Source organism: Stegastes partitus, unplaced genomic scaffold, assembly GCF_000690725.1.
Source record: "Stegastes partitus isolate 25-593 unplaced genomic scaffold, Stegastes_partitus-1.0.2 Scaffold267, whole genome shotgun sequence".
Lineage (NCBI taxonomy): Eukaryota > Metazoa > Chordata > Actinopteri > Pomacentridae > Stegastes > Stegastes partitus.
In genome coordinates, this window is record NW_007577998.1 from 52,556 (window position 1) to 73,258 (window position 20,703).

Here is a 20,703-nt window from a genome sequence, read left to right on the forward strand (position 1 = left end):
TATTCTGACAAATATGTACTTTGGCAATCATGTTTATTGATGTTGTGCAGGCGGCGTGTGCGAGCATGCGCGCTCCCCGTGCTCGCAGCCACGAGCTCAGCCTGCGTGCCGTGCGTGCCCTCCTTTCTCAGCCAATCAGCGTTGAGATAAACACAACGTTGCATCATTGTTATTGTGGTAGTTGGAGCTCCAGCTGCTTACAGACATTTCGCCACCATTTCGCCTACCTTTAAGGCCTCTAAAGCTGTGAACACGCAGAATTATACCGAAGAAATGTCGCTCCAGAAGGACGGTTCATCCGACGAGAGCTTGCAAGGTAAAGCACCGACGACTAATCAGCTAGCGGCTAATCATTGTTGATGCTAGCGCTAGCCGATAGTTTGAAAAAAACATGGGGTAACTAACCTTAAATCACCTCACCCCATGGAAAGGTAAACAGTGGAGGTATTTGGCTAAGTAGCTAGGCCTAAACTTGACGTTGCTACATTAATTTATCAACCTATTAGATATATTTTCACAAATATAGCTCAGAAAACAGTCCTGGATACTCAATGAGGCTTATTTTCAATGTCCCAAAATCACAGTGCCTTCAAGCCAAGGACGGTCCCTATCGGTTTATTGTTTGTTGTTCTGTCTGTCCAACCTGCGTGGCAGTCCTAGGCCAGTAATTCCTCACTGGGCTGTGTATTTGATTTAAGGCTCCTGGGTCGAGCTGCATTTCAGTGGCTCCCAAAACACCAGTCACCACGGGAGCCAGGAGCAAATCCCCACGTCCAGCCAGGAGGGCGACTTGGAGAAAATGCTGCTGGAGGCTCAGCATGAGTCTGGCAGGAACAGCTCCAGGGGAAGCTCTCAGTGCAACAGGTCTGTGAGACAAAGAGGAACAATCGTCTTATAGTGTTTTTGCCTTTTTGTTGTGTAATACAGATTGTCAAGAAGTGGTAATAAAGTGTTGAGTGAGAAAACTTTTCTCTTCACAACAGCCCACTCAGAGCACAGACCCCGCTTCTGATGTGGAGAGGCTCAGAGGGAAACAGCTCGCAGGTACATATGAAGCCACTGACTTGTTTAGAAATGTATTTTCCATTAGATATTTATTCACAACAGCCATTTTAACATGTCACAGCAGGAAAGGTGTTGTTTAATTCATGATGATGACATTCCATTTAGGAGAGGTCCCACTTTCGATAGAAATGAGTCATGATCGTAATGTCTGCTAATCCACCTGTGTGTTTCTTGTTCTGACACGTCAACATGCCGACAATTAAAGGTCCGTTTATGAGATTTAACTGTATAAGGTTGTTTGTAAAGGTGTTTTCTGACAGCACTTGATGATCCGTAATTGCTGTTTTTAGTCCGATGAAGACTTCCAAGAAAGACGACGGGAAGTAGAGAACCTGATGAAGAAAAATGCCGACTGGATCTGGGACTGGTCTAGTCGACCTGAGAACAATCCACCAAAGTATGTAGCTGTCATCTGTTTAGTAATTTCAGCGGAGTTATCTTTGTTTTAAGACAATGTGCAGTTGGATAATTAGAAGGCAAATCATTGATGACTGTGTACCGATGAAATTTGAAGCCACACAACCAGCAAGAGAAATGGTTTTGATTACACAGATGATGGAAATAACAGGAATAGGAAATTGCTAACCCTGTTGTGCTCATCACTATTAGCCGAAATATATTTATTTTACTCCATAATTTGTAATTGTGATTTGCAGACTAGGATGATGTCTGTGTGAGCAAAGGTGTCAGGATGTCATTAAACTGGCACTGACTGATTTTAATGGATTCAGAACAATGAAAAATTAATGTGCTCCTCTGTAGGGAGTTCCTGCTGAAGTACCCTAAGCGCTCGACCTCTCTCAGCATCAGGAACACCAGCGTCATGAAGAAGGGAGGCGTTCTGTCTGCTGACTTTCTGAAGCTTTTCCTTCCCTCATTAATCATTTCTCACATACTTGCTGTTGGCTTGGGGTAAGCAACATCATTACATCTCTGACTCTGGCAACGCTGCAGTATCTGAAAAACACTTAATAGGAACCTCTCGCAGCAGTATCAAGGAAAAAAATGTTTGTATAATTAAATGAACATTATATAGACCTGTTTATGTACTGATAATGTAGTAGTTGCCTCCTGCTTGTTTGAAAATGAAGGATTCCGGTCTTATTTTTTTTATTGTGGGTCAGCTGTTTTATTGATTTGCAACGTGCCATAAATAAACCTTGAGCTTACTTCCACAAATCTCTAACATTTGCAGAAGAGAGCAGTGTTATCACAACAGACTAATTCCAAAACACACAGAAGAAAGTGTTCAGAGTACAGCATGATTGGGTAACTAGCTGGATAGGTAGGCAGTAGCAGCCTATAATGCTTTCTTGTGTTCAGTGTCTGAGATTTAATGGGTGAAGGATTAAGATAAATGTTCTGGACATGTAACCCTGGGAGTATACAAGTGACTCAGTTTACTCTGGTGTGTCTCAACTCGTTTTCTTTACAAATCAGAGCATAATAACTTGTTTTGTTAGGCATTTCAGTTCAACTAGCAGCCTATAAAATACTCTGCCAACATGTTGTCTTATTGTTTCAGCGAGGCTGCTTTAAAACTATTAATATTTCCTAGTCAACAAGCTACGGTGATGAAACACAAGCGCCTAGCCGTCCGTGTATTTTTATATGTTCCTGGAGAATCACAGCTGATCTAGCATCAGCTTGTCTTACATGTTTGTTTTCCGGCTTTCAGAATCTATATCGGGAAGCGCCTCACCTCACATAACACCTACTGAACAGGATGGTGGTGTGTCGCGACACCTCCTCACCTTCATACAACCATCTCGGCATGCCTTAAAACGGGACCCTCGGTGGATCAAGGGAGATGTGGCCATGTGACGTGGTCCAATTTGATTGAGCGCCCTACATTGTCCTCACCAGCGTGGAGAGTTCAGGATCTTGTCATTGCTGTTTTTTTTGGCTCTAAACACAGTAGTGACCAATATGCTGCTCCTTGCTGTTGTCCTGGAGATGACTGTTTTGCTGCTTTCTGCTCCTTAAATCTGCACATTAGGGAACTGATATATATATATATTGTACGTGACTGCCTTTTTATTTTTGTGATTGAAATCGCATTTGATTTAGAATAATGTACTGTTGCAGTTTTGTTTTTTTTTAGATCAGCAGTGGATCAAGGAAATTGTTTTGACTATTTTTTAATTCTTGTGTAGCCAAAGGATTACTAGGCTAGTGTTTAAGTGACTGCACCTATTACTGATTGCTCAAATGCTCATTAACAAATTGTTACTGTACTGAAAAATCACATATTTGCTTATTACGCACAGATATGGTCCATTTGTTCATCCTACACTAAATAAAAGTTGAAAATGTGCACATGGCCTCGATGGATTTACAAATTATAGTCGATATGTGGAAACATGGAGCTGATTATTTATCAAAGGAAAGAAAAAACATGCAGATGAACACAATTAAAATTTTATTGAACTTTGGTCAAAATAATAAACAAGTGAATACATTGCCACCATGTTAGGAATCAATGGACAAAGACAATGCATTATTATGTGTTTGTTTTAATGTCATCAGTATATGTTTTGTGTAGTCAACCTTCATTTCTGCATTCACAACTACAGAGATAAGATCCACATTTGCAATATGCAGGTCAAATTTGGGCGACATCCCTAATAAATGAATAAGGGCACATGTATGAGGCCTGTCTGAATATCCTACTTATTAAATGATCCGGAGGCACTCTATCACATAAACTGTATGGTGTGCAATTTTCCTCCTTTATGTGTTTTCATAGACAGCCACGTATAGCAGCAGAATATGAGGACATAACTCTATAAAATAGGATTTACAAATAATGCACATGAGGTTTGTAAAACGTTTGGGGACATAACTTGTAGCTGTCACTGATAGAAGTAGGTATTAAGGCTGCAGATTCCCTTTGTCCTGGACCCTATCTTGTGCCATTTAGTTTCCAGCCTGCATCCTAAAACATGGTCAAAAACTAGAACTTAATCTCTTGACACAAACACATTATCGGTTGTCTCCAACAGTGGTTCTCAAACTGGTACACCCAAATAGTATTTCCTTAACAAGTTTGCTTGAGATCTGCTCAAAAGACAGTGGTGTGACTGGACATTTTTCCACCTCTCTACAACATAAAAACATGCAAAGCAATAAACATGTTTTAATACATACTTCTAAATTTAAAAACACATCTGTAGTTTTAGTTTCTTTTATTATGTGGATGACAAGGTGTACTTGAGTAGATACAGTCAGTGAAATTATGTCACCGTATTGACTGGGGTAAAATAAGAGAAGGGAGGGGAGGAAAAGAAACAAGTCCGCTTTCCAAATTCATGGCCTTTTCCACCAGTAGTTTGGCCTGAATACATGGCCAATGGGGGAATGTTACAGTTAGGCTTACCGGCCATTAATCCGTGCTTCAGAGGGCCCGAAATCTTTGAAATGATGATACAACCTTGACAAGACGTCATTTTAAGGACTTCCAAGAGTTCTGTCGTTAAATTGTGAAATGAAGGCTTAAAATGTCAACACAAACACCAACGTTCAAGAGTTTGACCTCTAGGGAGTGCCATTCCGTCAATTAGACCCGAATTGGGCTTTCTGGGTCAGGGGGGCATGTTGATTGCCCTGGTGCCAAAGGCAAAAACAACCTAAGCTCAGACTCAAAATAAAACAGGCCTATGGATCAACCTCCTGTGGCAAAAAAAGTAGACACGTGCTTTCGAATTCTTCACCAGGAGGACAACAAGGCTGTTTCTTCTTATACAGATAGACAAGTAGTAGGCTTAACTACACAGGTACGGTAAAAGCCCTATCCTCTGGAGCCCCAAATCTTCTAGTTGATTTTGTCCTGGAAAATGTACAAGTTGTTGGTGGCTGCCACAGCTATCACGTTATCTTTGGGGTGCCAGGCAGTGTGGAGGATCTTCTTGTTGAAGTCCAGGCTGTCCACGCTGATCTCATCCTTCTTCCTCTTGCCGCCGGTGGACACTTTGCGCGGTTTGAGCGTGGCCCGTGGTTTGCTGCTCTCCCGGGACGCCTCCAGTGTGATGTCCCGCCTGGTGTTGCGGTCAAACATTCGGAAGAAGTTGTTGTAGGAGCCGGTCATGATGGCACTGACGGAGAAGGAAGATGACATTGATTGTCTGCTTGCCAGTAATTCACAAATGTCACCGCTTGAGTTGAATACATCACCCAATGAGACTGTTAAAAATGGTAAAAAATACAACGTAGAAGCAAGAAAAACATTATCCTGTGATCTAGCAAACACACGTACCTGTCACTGCCATTCCAGCAGCACTCAAACTTGTCAAAGATGCAGTCGTTTTCATACAAGGAGCAGAGTTTACTGCGAAGGTATTCATGGACCTGAAACAAAACACATTGCTAAATATTCACTCATCATAAAACATCAAAGAGCTAATCCAGCTAACACAGTCTGTGGCCTTTTGCACATTTCACCCACATTTTTAATCTCAGTGAACAGTGACTTTTGTTTCTTTACCGCAAATGACCCCAGATTGCGTGGCTCTCTGCCAACTGGGAGGCCAACATTTTCTAAGTTGCAGAGAGCTTTCATGGTATTCGCTGATAGATCATGTCCTTTCATATTTCTGTAGGATTTCTTTTGTTGAACCATTTCATTACAGGATTTGTGAAAGAATAGTTGCAGGTGAGGGGTTCACCGCTGTAGGCTACATGCTTTATGTTATATACTTTAGGGAAATGCAGACGTTTAGTGGAAATAACATAGTTTCAAGCCTTTATCAAAGAAGGAGAATTGTGTGTTTTTCAGTTTTAAAATGATGTTATGCAAGTTCCAAAGAGATGTCACTTGAATCAGAAGTTATTTTTGTCACTGCAGTGCTGCTTCTTTTTTTTTCCCTCACAGTACATGAATGCCAGTTTGAATCACTAGGTAAGTCCGTTTATGCACCTGATACGTCTCCACTGGCCTGTTCTCCATGTTGAGGTCCCAAACTTTGACGGAGAGGTAGTCACGTGTCATCATATAGCGTCCGCTGTGACTGAACTTCACGTCTGAGATGGAGGAGATGATCTCAGAGAAAAAGGATCGGCTGCTTGGATCTTCAGGCTCTTCAAAGACTTCCAAAAAAAAAAGAAGAAGAATCCTCACAATTCTTTATAAAAATCATTGTCAGATGTGACTTCAGAGGATGAGAACAACTCCAAAAAAAGAAACATTTATCAGTATATTAGCACATCAACAAAAAAGGATTCAGCAGGAAATGTTAGAGAAACCATTACTAAACAGTTATCTTGTCATAGTCCATAAACAATTTGGTACATTAATTTATTGATTACTTGACTGAACACTGCAGAACTACAGCACAGTGGAGGTACTTACACTTTGAGTGCCTATCACAGAGTGCCGCTGCTCGCATGTCACACAGGCGGATGGTGCCTTTGCTACTGCTGTACACAAATACATTGCATTGGTGTGGATGGCACTCAGCAGCTGTGATTACTTCTGTCAGTTCCTCCATGTTGGCAGGCTTGATGTCTACAATATCTGGGAACACACGGTTAAGGAACTTGCAGTCTTATGTCTGTGACACAAAACAGAGACCACTAGACAATGAGACACACATCTATTATCTGCTTCTGATGAGGAAAAAGGATACTAAAACTTCTGTCTGTGATTTCCAAGTGCCATAGATTTATTCTTAGGTCATCTGCAGAGAGGTAAGTTTCATGATCACTATTTACAGAAATGGAATTAATGTGATAGGTGTGCGCATTTGCAAAGATCCTCCGCGGGCTTGCTTCTACCATGAGATCCATTGGCATCAGCACTGGTACCTGAAACAAACAACACAGACTTTCAGATAAGATTCTGCGAGTATCCAAAACATTTATGAGGCAGGTCTGAGGTGTGATTAAACATACCCGTAAAGAGGTGATTCTAAAGGGGTCTCTGAGTCGCCCATCCTCATCTTTCAGGTTGTAACCTTCTGCCCGTTTATCTCTTTCACTTATTTTCCACAATTTGATAGTTTTATCTGAAAAGAAGTTGTAAGTTGTAAAATTTCAGTTCAAGTCGCACAGGTTCCAACTCTTGTATCAACAAATAATCTAAATAGTAAAAAAAGGCTCCTACCATTTGTTGAAAGTAGAAAGTGAGCAGCATTTTGTTGGGGTAGCCATCTTATTTTATTAATTTTTTCCTCGATTTCTAAACTTTTCAAATAGTCAAATTCTGGCTCGTGACTCTGAAAAGTGCTATAGACGTTGTACTCCCCACGCAGGTGTGGACGATTCTTAGACTGGAAAAAAGAACGAGAATTAGGAAAACATAGATCACCAGAGATGTGTGTTTTCATCGCAACACTTATGAGATAACTCCTTGAATCTGTCTGTCCTGCTGAATGAGTCTTACCTCCTGTTCATGTTGAAATATCACTACTCGACCTCCTTTGTCTCCAGTTGCAAGTAATTCTCCAGAATAGTTGAACTCAACTGTTGAGATTATGTCAGCTGCAAACAGACACAAATAAGAATGATTGAGACATTAAAAACATACTCGATCTTAAAGCATGTCAGCTGGGATGAGAGCTAAAATCATGCTACTGTGTTGGACTGCAGAAACAGTCAGGTTCTGGTCTGTTTTTTTCAATTAAAACTTCAGACACTGACAGCTAAACACGCACAACACGTACACCCACTCTTGAATGAATGAAAACAAGCATGATGTCACTCGACAATTTATGGACGCAGCACATTGACGTCACGGACACGGTCGCTCCCCTTTAATAGTTTAGCCACCACCTAGCATACAGCTAGCTAGCGACACACAGTAATTTGGAGGGGAAGGGCGTTTGAGCTACTGATCCACAGACACACTAATACCAGACACGACAGCAGTCTCACATTAAAACCCGTGCGTCCATCCAGCGTTAGCTATCGTGCACCTCATGTAAAGCCCACAGAGCACCATCATCAGACCACCTAGCTAGCTTCCCACCGTTTTAGCCTAGCCGCAGAGCTAACGTTAGCCACATACCTTCCGCAACATCTTCATCTATCGCTCCTTTCACTTGAGAGAAACACCACTGGAAATCATTTCCTCCTGCAACTCCTGTAGAAAGAGCACAGCGTTAGTTTGTGTCCGTTTCGCGTTTCGCCCGGCGACAAAATGACCTGACAGTGACACAGTTTGACAACTAGCAACTTAGCTTGCCAGCGCTAACGTTGGCTAGCTAACTTGCAGATTCAGGCCATCACACACACCAAGTGAGGTGGATCCTTTTCCTCCCTTCAAAAGTAGCTTACCCGCCATTGCTTCATTTAGCAGCTCTTGCTGTACACAGCTTGCAATACCTAATCAACCAATGCGGCTTGCTCGGGGGAAAGAGATAGCATCCACAATCAGTGTGAAGACTCGGGTCCAGATCTGTCAAGACCACGGAAATTATCCGTGATTTTTTTCTTCCAAAATGGCGCACAGTACATGGAGAAATGACGTCATGCACACATGCCACATCCTGGCTCCATCCATCCTCCTCAGCATCATACTACTAACTGTGCATTTAGACTGTGTTTTCCATGTACTCGACTTTATTTCCTGGTATTACATGTTAATAGCTGCCTGTGGAGTCTTCCAAAGCCATCCAGCTGCCCTCAGATGACTGGGGCAGATGGCATCTACACATCACTGGGTGAGTATTGTGGTTAAAGTTCAAGCAAACTAAATCTTTTTTTTTTTTAAATTGTAAGCTTTAACTTTTTTCTAGTCATGTGTTCATTGGGCAGATAATGTGAAACACATAATATAAGGAAACACATTTCTACATTAAAATGACACAATTTCTGATTATTTAAACATTTTTTTGTTTTGTTTTTTAAATTCTTTGATACTAATTGTTTGCTATATATTAGATATGAAGTGTAATTTTTGAGTAAAGTCCCACTCAGAAATGTGTGACAGGACCAAGTACCCCAGCTTGTATTGGATGGTCGGTTGGTGACATCTAGTGGCCAAATCATGAAACTTCATCCAAAGAAATTTCCTGGTTGTGTTCCTCCAATTCCTGTATGCTTTTCAGTTTTTATTTTACACAAAGTAAAAGAGACTTTCTGTATAGTTCTACTCAAACAAATGTGCTGAAAGTAAAGATAAGTGATCCTGAAATCCAACATTTTAATTTCAGTTAGAATTTTTGCATGTTAGTGAAAATGAATCCTGAATCAGAGGCTTGACCTCCTCAACACATGATTCTAATAAATATATCAGCCATCCACAGAAATGCACATGTACATGCAGTAAGTTACTGAATGAGTATTTACAGACAATGATGTGAAGGTGTATCCCTTACATGCAAAGGTTACATGCAAAGCAATCTGTTAATCTTCATATTTTTTATTCTTTTACAAATAATATTCTGAAAGAAAAATACTATATTACATTATTTGCTATGCTTTGATATGGATAGTGAGTGTTTACTTTGTCAACCAAGCATTTACACTGTATGCTGTCAACCATCTTGTATTGTTTTGCTCAAATCTTTTCATGAGGGGAAAAAACTTTTCAAATATTGTGCTTAGAATCAGCCAAAAAACTATTCTGTGTATTAGTTTTGCGAGCATTCCCTCTGTGCAAAACATATACACCAAAATAGATATTAAAACTGTGGCAGCTATTTTAAGTTTTCTTCTTATTTTTTCTGTAAAATGCTCTCTCTGTAGGGTGGGAGTGTGTCGTGAATTGGGAAGAAAGGGATTGCCCATAGGGGCTGATTGTGCAATAAAAAAAGAAGTCACATTCCAAAAAAAATCTGAAAGAATGCTCATGAAGTGTGAGAATATGTGATATCTGGGCCACACTGCAATGATAAAATAGGTTAAGTAGAAACGTTCTTTTTAGGGACTCTATTTAAACATACTCATTTATTAATTCTGCAGGAAAATGAAATGCAGTCGTCTGTTTGCCTATTACTTGAATTATTTTACTCTATCACAAAAAGCATGGTGGTAATAAACAAATAAAACTTGTTTTCAGCTGGATGTTATCGGTAACATCTGGTTTTGAAAGTAGCTCATCATTTGCACTGACTGTGCACACAGAGCTGTGATTATGAGCTCTGAGTAACACACTGTGGTGGTATCGCGCTGGTTGTTTTTGTTTGCTTTGTGCATCTGCAGATTGTCCTGGAGGTGGCAAGAGAATAAAAAAAGATGTACCTGGAAAGACCTGCACCAAATCTCACCAACATCTTCTCCCTGATATCTCCTGAGCTGCACATCCTTCTCATCACTCACTCAGCGTCCCGTGGGAAGCGGCAGAGCAGAGGCCTGGAGGTTAGGAAAACTATATATATCAATAAGATGGACCAACTTGTACCTGCAGTTCTGGTACAAGTTTGCTTGGTCTGAGACTATTCCACATATGACATAAGAATACACAATGAGTGGTAAATTCATATTTTTCAAGTGTTTTCTCAAACAACTCTTGACCACTGTTAAGTCTTTCACACCAGTTTGTGTCTCATTCGTGGTGAGTTCATTTGGCTGTAAAGCTTTAAAACAACAATCGATTGCTGGTAAAGCCGTCATTATTTTAAGAATCACTTTGAATTACCCTTGATTTCGGAGTGAGGAGCTTGCCGTGTGTTCTCCTCTGATAGTTTTAACCTCTGACTAAATGGAACAGGGTGAAGCTGTTTGTCACTACTGAAAACATCTTGATTTGAAAGCAGTAGATGCTGTTATAGCTGCTCCACCATCAGCCAAATCAGAACAAAGACCACTAAATATCGCTGTTTAAATTTTAAACACGTTGCTACAAGAGGGGTTTTTACATTTCGCGTGATTCTGTTTGCGTCCTCCAAATCTCTGTCTTCATATCAGAGTGTAGAAAATTGTTGCTCTGAGTGATGCCGCAACAAAAAGAACCCATTTTTTATTCACCATGGCTGTGTGAAGGTGAACTGTTTGACTGTAGCCTCATTTGTGATTTAATGCACCATCCAGCTTAATTGTTGTGTAGATTATATATCACATTTTTACAAGTTGGGTGTTGTGGCTGTGACTGTGTGTGTGTGTGTGTGTGAGTGTGCTGCCGTGCCGTAGCTTCATCAGGTATAAGGAGAGGTGTTGACTTTATTCCGAGCCTCCAGTAACACCACTGACTCTGATAGTTCCCCATCCCTGTGGGAATTCATTATAAGACAGCTAGAGGCTGCTTGTGGATGGTTACTGTGCTGCCCGTATGTTAACTTGTCGCTATCGCGCAAGGCAAACATGTGGTGCAGCTGCTTTCTCTGGCTGTGGGCAACCTGGAGAGATTGATTGGTGAGCCTTCTGTTTTATCCAGGATCAGGGCCACATTCAGTAGACATGGTGCCTCCGGAGAAGCAGCCATTTTCCCCAGAAAATATGGCTCATTACCAGCGCAGACAAAATGAAGGTATATTGACTTTTTAACATCTTACAACACACCTATTCCTGGGCCGTTTAACAACAAGCTTTTGTTATCCTGGAAATCTTTACTTCATTTTGTTCTCGTGTAACCAAAAGTAGAATTTGCCGTGACCTGATCGCGTCCAAGTTTACAAAATCTGTCCTCATTTATCTCGGTTTGAATTCACACACACAGGCATGAACATAAATACCCATACACACTCATTTGGAGCTGAGACACACACACACACACACACACACACACACATACCCTTCCCCCCACATTTGGTCCATCAGACAGTTTTTAACACAAACCATTGGCCAGTGGATGTGTCTGCTCTGCTCAGGGGCATAAGCTCTGTCCAGACCCTCAGTCTTAACTCTCCCTCTCTCCCTCTCTCTCTCTCTCTCACACACTCTCTCTCTCTCTCTCTCTCTCTCACACACACACACACATACACACACACACACACACACACAAACAGCAAAGACAAACACAATCAATTATTCAACACTCTTGTTTTGGCTCATGTGTTTTTTTCTTATTATTTCTGTTCTGTTGCTTCTATAGCATCCTCTGGCAACCTAACAGCCAGGAGGCCAGATGAGTGAGATATGAGGCCTGATGACTTGAGGTCTGTGTATGTCTTTGTAATTTAGATGGCAAGAGTATAATTTGCATGCACAGCCTTCAACATTGTCTCATTGTCTGAAGGAGATTATCCTCGCGGCTTTCCACAACTGAGGGTTGTCAAACACTTGGCTTGGAAGACAAACCTTTGTCTCCGTGTTTATTTCCCCCATGAGTGGAAATTTTCAGTGTGGTCATTTAGTGTAGTTAAACCTCGCGCCGAAGCACACAAGCAGTCAGTGTAAACAGGGCACTGTGTTTCACTTTTTTTTTTTCCTTCTCTTTATTATTATTTCTTTATCACTTGTGCCTCTTAAGCTCTATTTGTGTAAGCGGGCCGGTATTGTATAGTTTCCATACAGGGACTGTCATTTTTCAGTGTGCAAATTTGTGCACTAGATGGCACTATGGCACTTATTATTCAATGCCAATAGATAATTTCCATTTTGGAGGGTAAGTGCGTGTGTTGCTGACACAAGTGATGATCACAAACAGCTTGTTTTCCCTGAGCTGATGTTGATAGTATCATAAAAGAGCTCCATATCCACTGGTATTTATCAACTGTACTGACCTTTAATCACACAGCAGTTGTTTTGAGCCCGACTGCCGGAGTTTCACGTGAAATACGCGCGAAGACACCGAGCCGGACCGGTGTAGATAAAGTTTTGGGTTAATCTCTAAGTCTGCTGTAACTTGACAGATTCTAGATGTTTTTTTTAAAATTTCTTTTTAAAGGCTCAACAGAACATCAAACATAATATACTCTCCTGAATCAATGAAAACAGAAAAGAATCACATTGAGGGGGGATGTATTAGATGCGAATCCTTGCAGTGATGATGTCCTTGTAACAGATCATATTGTAAATAAGATGGGTTAAATTGCACTTGTAGCTTCCCTTCAAACAGTCAGGCTATTCTCTCGGGGGGGACGAGAGAGTGCTGCAGACTCTTCCTCTAATAACGCTAGACAATGAGATCCCAGCTCATAACATAGGCCTCCACTATATAGAACAAGTAGTGGGGGCTTAGCAGCTAATAAAGTGGCAAGTCTTCAAATCCATGTCAGAAGAGCAGAGCGCCACGGGGACCTTTCATAACACTTGTATGTGCAGGTTCCAATGCAGTGTAAAGGTTACACATCCACATTGTACTGATCTAACCTGATGAATTGCCTTAAGCCCCACAAATTTCAAGGCTGTGTTTCTTATTTAAAGAAGCAGAACTGAATAATTCTCCCACTCTCGAAAAGATGACAGGCGAAGACAGGAGTGTGGAATGAATGTTTGAGATGCAGTACAAAATCTACTGTGTATACTCTTCTTTATTAAATGTGCGTGAAGCAGTGACAAATTTAAAACTCGCTGTTAGATTTAATTAAATTTAGCTCTTTTTTTTTGGTTTTATATCTGTTAAGCCTGTTTCGACACAGTTTTTTTTCGTAGAGGCAATTTTAGTTTTTTTTTTTTCTTTCCCCCACCCAAAATTATCATACATGACAATTTTGTTAATTGAATCACTGCTGCCCTCCGAGTTCACAAAACACGGTCCCAGTAATTAGCCTTGATTGCCTGGTCTGTGTTTCATAAATTGTCATTCCCGCTTTCTCTCTAGTGAACCTGTCCTTCACTTGAGCACAGACACTCCTCCAGCATTTCCACCCACTTTGTTTGTGAGTCTTTGATCCACAGTATTCCAGTTAAAGTTACACCCATGTGCTGCAAGTTGAAACTTTCAGTATTGTTGCTCAGGGGAACCTTATACCCGTGGCGCCTTCTGCTTTTGTCCTTCCCTTTAGCAACAGAACTCTCCTATGGTCCTGGACAAAAGACTACTCACGACACCATTTTATGATCTCTGTGATGATACCGTTTCCTTCTCCTGCTTGCATGTTACCTCGCTCGACTCATTTTAATCCAGAATGTAATGTCAAAAGAATATCATCAGGGATTCTCCCCTCCCACGAGACAATTGTTGATTTGGAGGACGAGATGAGGAATTAAGAAAAGAGGCGTCCTTTATTCTGAGATACAACAAGAAAACCAATTTAAATCAGCACTTTTTTTTTTTTTTTTATACATGCACAATAACATTAAAGTGTAAAAACAGATGCCACCAAGTTGGAAATTGAATCATAAAACCAAAATTCTAATTTATGTTTTTTTTTTCTTCTAAATTATGTTAATTTGCACAGCTGGACCTCGCTATACAGTCATTCTCACACTGTGGATGATTGTGTTTGTGCACATACATAACATGCATATAAATTTGTTTTGTGCATCAAGTCACACATGCACATTCAACATAACTCACTTAACATTAAAAGAAACCCTTTTGCTTTTTGTTTTGCTATCACAACAATACAATCTGGTGCATATAACACTTAAAGGCAAGACCAACAAATATAGTATATTCAAGTGGAGTGTAAAGTGCTGCAGTGTCTTGCCTCTCCTGTCTGTCTAATCACTATGTGAGTGAAACATTCATGGTACACTAGATCAGTTCAATATTTAATTTCTCAACAAAGACTACATGATGGAACAGATGCTCAAACTTTGTATGTTTCTCAGGAGAGCAAAACTCACTTTCAGGGAGCTATTGAGTACAGACATTGTGATTGTGTACAAGCTCTGTGTTGACTTCTCTGGGCTCTTCACCTATGCACTAAACGTACAGTCATGGATAAAAAGATGCTCAAACATACTAAGAGTGCGCAGTGAGTCAGTGTTCAAACCATGGGCTGAATACATCAATTGTTTACATCCAGGGGCGCTGAAAACCCATGTGTGGAACCACATTAGTGATGCACCAAGGCTGCCCTTTGCCTTTATGTCACATTTCAAGTGAAAATTTGACTTGGCATGTTTACATAGGATTTCATCTCCCTTTTAAACCCCTATGGGCAAGCTGAAGGTGAGGGGAACTAAGATTATTATCCCCCGTTTCTCTGAGAAGCTTTTCTTTATGCACACCCTCACAGATGTCGACATTTGGTTAGGCGGTGTACATAGAAGCCCCAGATTATCTAGCGCTTCAGGAAGTCTGTTTAGCTAAAGTTAGGAGTGGTTACTTTCCTGCACCTTTTCTAATTTGCTCTTGTGTTTTGTAACCCAGAGACCCCCGTGCTTAGTCATACATCTGTGTTAAATAGTGTGCAAAAGGACAATATTAGCGATTGGATATCGCTGCCCATTCAAAACCGTGGGTCTTAGTCGTACTGATGTTCACATCAATAGGCTCCACTTGTGCAGATGTAGACCTAGTCACAGGAAGCGTAACAGATGGTGTACTATATGTCATAATGCTATAAAATCCAACAGGAATTGACAATTGAAATCCCACCCTGGAGTTTGCCTCTTTTAGCTTTGGCATAATCTTCTCAGGATTTCAATTGCAAAGTCAAAGAGAATAGTCTAGCACATGGGGACTAGTTATCTGGGGCAAATGCAGTCTAAGGTTGACAATGCAAAGGCTATGTTTATGTGCATCACACTTGCTATACTGAATGTTTCCCAGAGTGCAAGAACATCCTCCCCTGAATTCTATTCCTCTTCCCACGTCCCAGTGCTGCCGTGGAAAGTAGGCCAAGTGAGCACCAGGGCGTTGCTTTTTTAAGATGATCAGTTTGTCAGTGTGTTTTTGTGTGTGCTCAGGACGGCTATTCATGTGGCTTGACTCTGTAGAACAAAGACCAGCATTATACAATTTGCAGCACTTCCAATAGCAAGGAAAAGGGAGAGGTTGGAAAATAGGGACAGGACAAGTGTGGATGAAACAAAGACAAAATCTGGCTTGTACTCTAATTCATTTACTTCCTCTTTTCCACCTCTTTGTTGCAGCAAAAAGGTCCCTTGCCAGTAACACTCCTCTGCAGGATCATACTGTACTCTGGCTGGCATGGATTATTTTTAGCTATTGCTGTGCAGCTTTCACCTTGACTCCCTCTGTCTTGACATCATAATTAACATTTCTGTTAATAGTAACACAGTTCAATATTAATAAGGATCTCTGGCTAAAAATCAAAATTCAGTTGTGGAGTGGTAATGAATTGTGCTGCATTGCTCATATATGAGACACCCTGTCAATCTGCATCAAACGTGGATCTCCTTAATGATGGTAATCCCCTGTAGAAGTCATTTGGAGGTACTGATGCAACATGTTGAAAATATACATTTTGATGGGAGTGACTGGAGAATTTATTGGACTCTCGCAGGTGGGGCAGTATCACTGTAAGTTGGCAACCCCTCCATCACAGGGGTCAACAGGCAAATTAAAGTTCTCTTGAGTGCTGAGGCAAAGGCTGCAGCCTGTTTGGTCATGCACGCACAGGCGCTGGAAAAAGAGAGAGAGAGGAAGAAAAAAAAAAAGAAGAAGCAGAAGAAGAAGAAGAAGAAGGAAGAGAGACCAAGGTTAAAGCTGATGCCTCCCGTTTGGAGGCCACATTGCCCGATGCAACATGTGCCCATATCATACTTACTGATGAGATTTTTAAATGACCTTTAAAGCCAGATAGATTTCTTTTTTTCCTCCACCTATGTTTCCAGGTGCCACAGCCTGTTTGGCAGCAGGGCGCCTTTATTATAAGCGCACCGATTTAGGGGCTGAATAATCAAATTTGCCTCACTTCCATCAACGCCACGGAGAAATATGAGGCGGCGTGATAACTTTTCATTCTTTTTTTTTTTTTTTTAAATAAAGGATTTTTAGATATGCCCACAAAACAGTGATGGACACAATCAAGACGGGGCTGCGCTATAAGAGCGAAGGTATCCTGGGTATTTGGTCATGTGTATTTTGGTCTAAATTTCCAGGGGATATTTTAGATGTTAATAGCCCTGAAGTGGTCTCGGTTTCTTATTTAATTTCTCTCGCCTTCTTTAAATGTAATTCGCCCACAGACTGCGCCGCGAGGCTCTAAACCGCGCAGAAACTCTCTCATCATTTCCACAGCAGAATGGAAATGCAAATTGTGCGCACGGGCAATGCCCTTGACAGAACTCACCACTGCACACAATTAACATGAGCACTCTGACAGAAGTTAGTGACGAAATGTGAAGTCACACCAGCAGTGTGTCAAATAACACGCTTGTATTTATTCCAGCCAATCCCCCCACAATAAACGCACCTAAACGCCCCGCAAGTAACTCACAATAACAACAACAACAATAAGGATAATATTAATATTAATTTTAAGCAATTTAGAAAAAGGGTAAAACGATTTCTCTTCTCCATGTTTTTGCTCTACAAATATGTAGTTTAATTTCTATTAGTGGTCACGCTGTTGTGCGCATTTTCTGGATTTATCTTTTTTTTTTTTTACTTTTTTAATTTTAAATAATTTGCCCTGGATATAAACAATTTCTGTCGCCGTGTGGGGGCCAAAGAGGGGGTCCCCTGGATAAAGCCAAGTTGAGATTTAGCTATCTTGTCAGTGAGGAACACAGCTGCCTCATATCGACACAATGATCTCAAGTGTAACCAACGAGGGGCGCTGTCCGTCTATCAGCCGTAAACTACTTGACATGGATACAGCCTACATGATTGATCTCATCACTCTCTGCCGTTTGTGTTTTGCTCCTATAATTAAAAATAACGCGCAAGCTGCGTTTTTAATATGATATTCCGACATGTCACGTCAAATTCCGGACGTGCATTTATTAGGCCTGCAGTTGTTGATGGAAGCAAAAGTTTCCCAAAGAGGATTTAATTGTAACGCGCAATCGAGCATTTTAGTAAATTATTATTATTTAAATATATGTACAAATGTTGTTTAATTTCTCCCACTTGTGAGAAAAATGTCAATGCATGTGCAGAAACTTAATCCATCTTTTCTAACAGCTACAAGTGACACAAAACAATTATCTAAAACAAAGGCTGCGTCTCTTTTTTTTTTTCTTTGCGCACTAACTTACGCACGTCGCATGCAAATAAATAAATAAATCAATCCATACATTTCAAGTTCAAGTACACGCTGTGTTGCAGGTCTCAACGATGGAATAAGGAACGTTAGTTGCGGTAAACAATAAGTGGGCTGACTGCCTATTTCTCGCTCCATATGGAATTTGGAATGATGCGTAACTGTAGGCGTATTTGATTAATATTTAATCGAAAAAAAAGCTCACTTTTAAAACAACCTCTGTGATAAAGCCGTGAGCGAACTTGCTTGCTGGGTGCTAATAAGATTTCCTTTATTTCCCCCCCACCCTCCTTTTTTTTTTTTTTTTTCCAATCAATCCATTAGGAAACAATGCAGGTGAGCATAATGAAAGTGTTGTCCCAATAAAGTGCATCGATGGACAGCTGGGCAGCGGCCGGCTGATTGACTTTGCCTTGACATCTGGGAGGCCCGCTGGCCCCTGGCACGCGTATAGGCTGATGTCGCCATTTACATGCAAATTTAAGGAGATCATGAGGGCCTCGCCCCGTAAATTCACACAAAAAAGAAGACGTCACCCTCAATACGGAGGAGGCTCGTCCCGTCGAGACGGGAGGTCTTCGAAGTCACCCTGTACATTTTTTTTTCCTCTCCATTATTGGAAACCACGCGTCCCGAGGAGTTTGGTTTTGTATCAGTGGTCAGGGCCCAAATCTTTGGGGGTTCATTCATTGTGGTCACTGAATAGAAGAATGAGATAACAGGCCCCCGTGTCATCAGCCGGTCATTTAAACGAGCATTCAGCCTCACTCAATGCGGCCAAGATACAGAGATCAGGCAAATAGTTTGCACTTGTTCCCCTTCTTGTCACCCATCACTTACCTCCATCATGCAGCTGAGAAACAGATTTTTTTTTGTTGTTGTTTTTTTTGGAGTGGAGGGGGGGGGGGAGTAATGAGAAAATGTGACTAAGCCTCCTAATTCCACTCCCGTGCAAAGTTTTCATGCATGCAACCACTAAAACAAACGGGGATCAGCATTTTCTTTTTATTTTGATGGTAACATTTCACCTAATGATGAAGAGCGCATTTTCCACGGTGTAAGCCCACCACGCAGATGATCCCACAGAATGAGCTGAGACGGATTCAGGCTCCGCGCCTCAGTGTGTGGAGCAGCTGACTCCCTCTCTCCACGTCCAGATGGCTCCTGCACACAGATTTGCATTCATTTTCCTTTAATATCTTCTGAAATAGCGGGGCAGCTGCATTTGTTGTCAAATACGGTTTAAAACTCCCTTTCAGGACAGCATCGTTACCTACGTGACGGGTGTGGAGATCCATTTTCCCTCTCCAGTCAACAGTATCAGATCTAAGAGGATTTGTCTCAAAGTCTCCTAATTTGATAATCAGATTTAAATCGCCTTGGTGCGTGTAATCAGGGGTTAAGTTCTAATAAGCGACTTGAAACTGTGCAAAAAAGCATAGTGAGTTCTGTGCAAAATAGATATTTGCAATCTCGGTAGAACAGACAAAAACATTTACAACATGCGCCTCGGTTTGTCTCATCTAAGAGAAAAATACAATTAACAAAGAGCCCCCCTCCTTCCTTTGACTTTCACTGATATTTTTTTTTTCTCCCCACAAATTGAAACTTGGATTTCTCTTAAATAATAAAAAAAAAAAGTAAGAAAAAAAAATCTACACTCTCATTTTGTGACTGGGCAATTTGGCAATAGATTGTGTAGAGGTGAAAGCAACAGCTTATAATTCACTTATCTTTGGCAGCAGCTATTAACCCTCAGCACCAGCTAGATAGATTGCTCAGGATATAGCACACATCTCTCTTCCTCGCACCCTCCCCTCTCTCCCTCCATCCTCTCCCCCTTTTCACCACTAATGAACCGAATTGCTTGCTTGTCCCTCTCGGACAGAGTCGGACATGTAGGCAGTTGGCTCTTTAAAAATGATTAAGATGTTTCTGATTATTACTGATTTTACGGGACGTGCATGAAATAAGGAGGACACAGAGCCATGGCTTTGCTCAAGTTGCTTTAATGCCACGAGACACTGTGGCTCTGATATTTTTTTAATTTTATTTTTAGTCCTTTAGAAGAGGTCAAAAGCTCTGGCTTTATCTCGAGCAAGTGGCACGTCTGCATCACTGATTTATTTTAATAAAATAGATGCTTAAAAAGAACAACTAATTCTCAAACTTTGCTCATATTTCATATTTTTTAGCGCAATAACTAAAAAAAACTCTGTTCTACATAAGCTGCACAGCCAGTCTATTTTTATGTTGTGAAAAAATTCCCAATGAAAAGTTAATGCAAAGCAAATAGATTAATAATCATGTCATGATTCCCTAAAAAAATAAAAAAATAAATCAGCGTTGTATTAATTGCATTTTAATTACAATAAAAAAAATAACCAGCAGCGTATTTTTTCTTCTTCAAAATGCACAATAAAAATAGATCAATTATATAAAGAAACATGATCTGCCATTATTGAAATCTGATTTATGGCCTGTCTGCTCGCAGCTATTGAGATGCTTTTCGATACATGAGTGAGCGAACGAGTCAATTTGAAGCAAATTTAATCAAATAAATATATCAAATGCTGTTCATTTTTTAACCCCAGTACCATAACGCTAATTGCAATCATTAGACCAACTGTAATAATAATAATAATAATATTAATAACACGCAATGAGTTATTATTATGTATTGCCTTTTTTTTTT

At 40.7% G+C, this 20,703-nt stretch overlaps 2 protein-coding genes across 2 annotated transcripts; one reads left to right on the forward strand and one right to left on the reverse strand.

The window, feature by feature from the left end:
• Positions 1-146: 146 nt before the first annotated feature.
• bnip4 (BCL2 interacting protein 4) lies at positions 147-3,382 on the forward strand. Its single transcript, XM_008282329.1, has 6 exons — positions 147-316; positions 699-864; positions 984-1,044; positions 1,356-1,462; positions 1,828-1,977; positions 2,744-3,382. Exons 1-6 carry the CDS (start codon positions 274-276, stop codon positions 2,784-2,786), a joined length of 570 nt encoding a protein of 189 aa, XP_008280551.1. The 5' UTR covers positions 147-273; the 3' UTR covers positions 2,787-3,382.
• Positions 3,383-3,470: 88 nt separating this feature from the next.
• Positions 3,471-8,499, reverse strand: LOC103357673 (protein phosphatase 2, regulatory subunit B, delta). The gene is made up of 10 exons (XM_008282330.1): positions 8,338-8,499; positions 8,069-8,143; positions 7,445-7,542; positions 7,166-7,331; positions 6,955-7,067; positions 6,690-6,867; positions 6,413-6,577; positions 5,981-6,150; positions 5,321-5,412; positions 3,471-5,159 (listed from the first exon to the last, which is right to left on the reverse strand). The coding sequence occupies exons 1-10, from the start codon at positions 8,342-8,344 to the stop codon at positions 4,880-4,882; spliced, it is 1,344 nt and encodes a 447-aa protein (XP_008280552.1). The 5' UTR covers positions 8,345-8,499; the 3' UTR covers positions 3,471-4,879.
• Between the last annotated feature and the right edge of the window lie 12,204 nt (positions 8,500-20,703).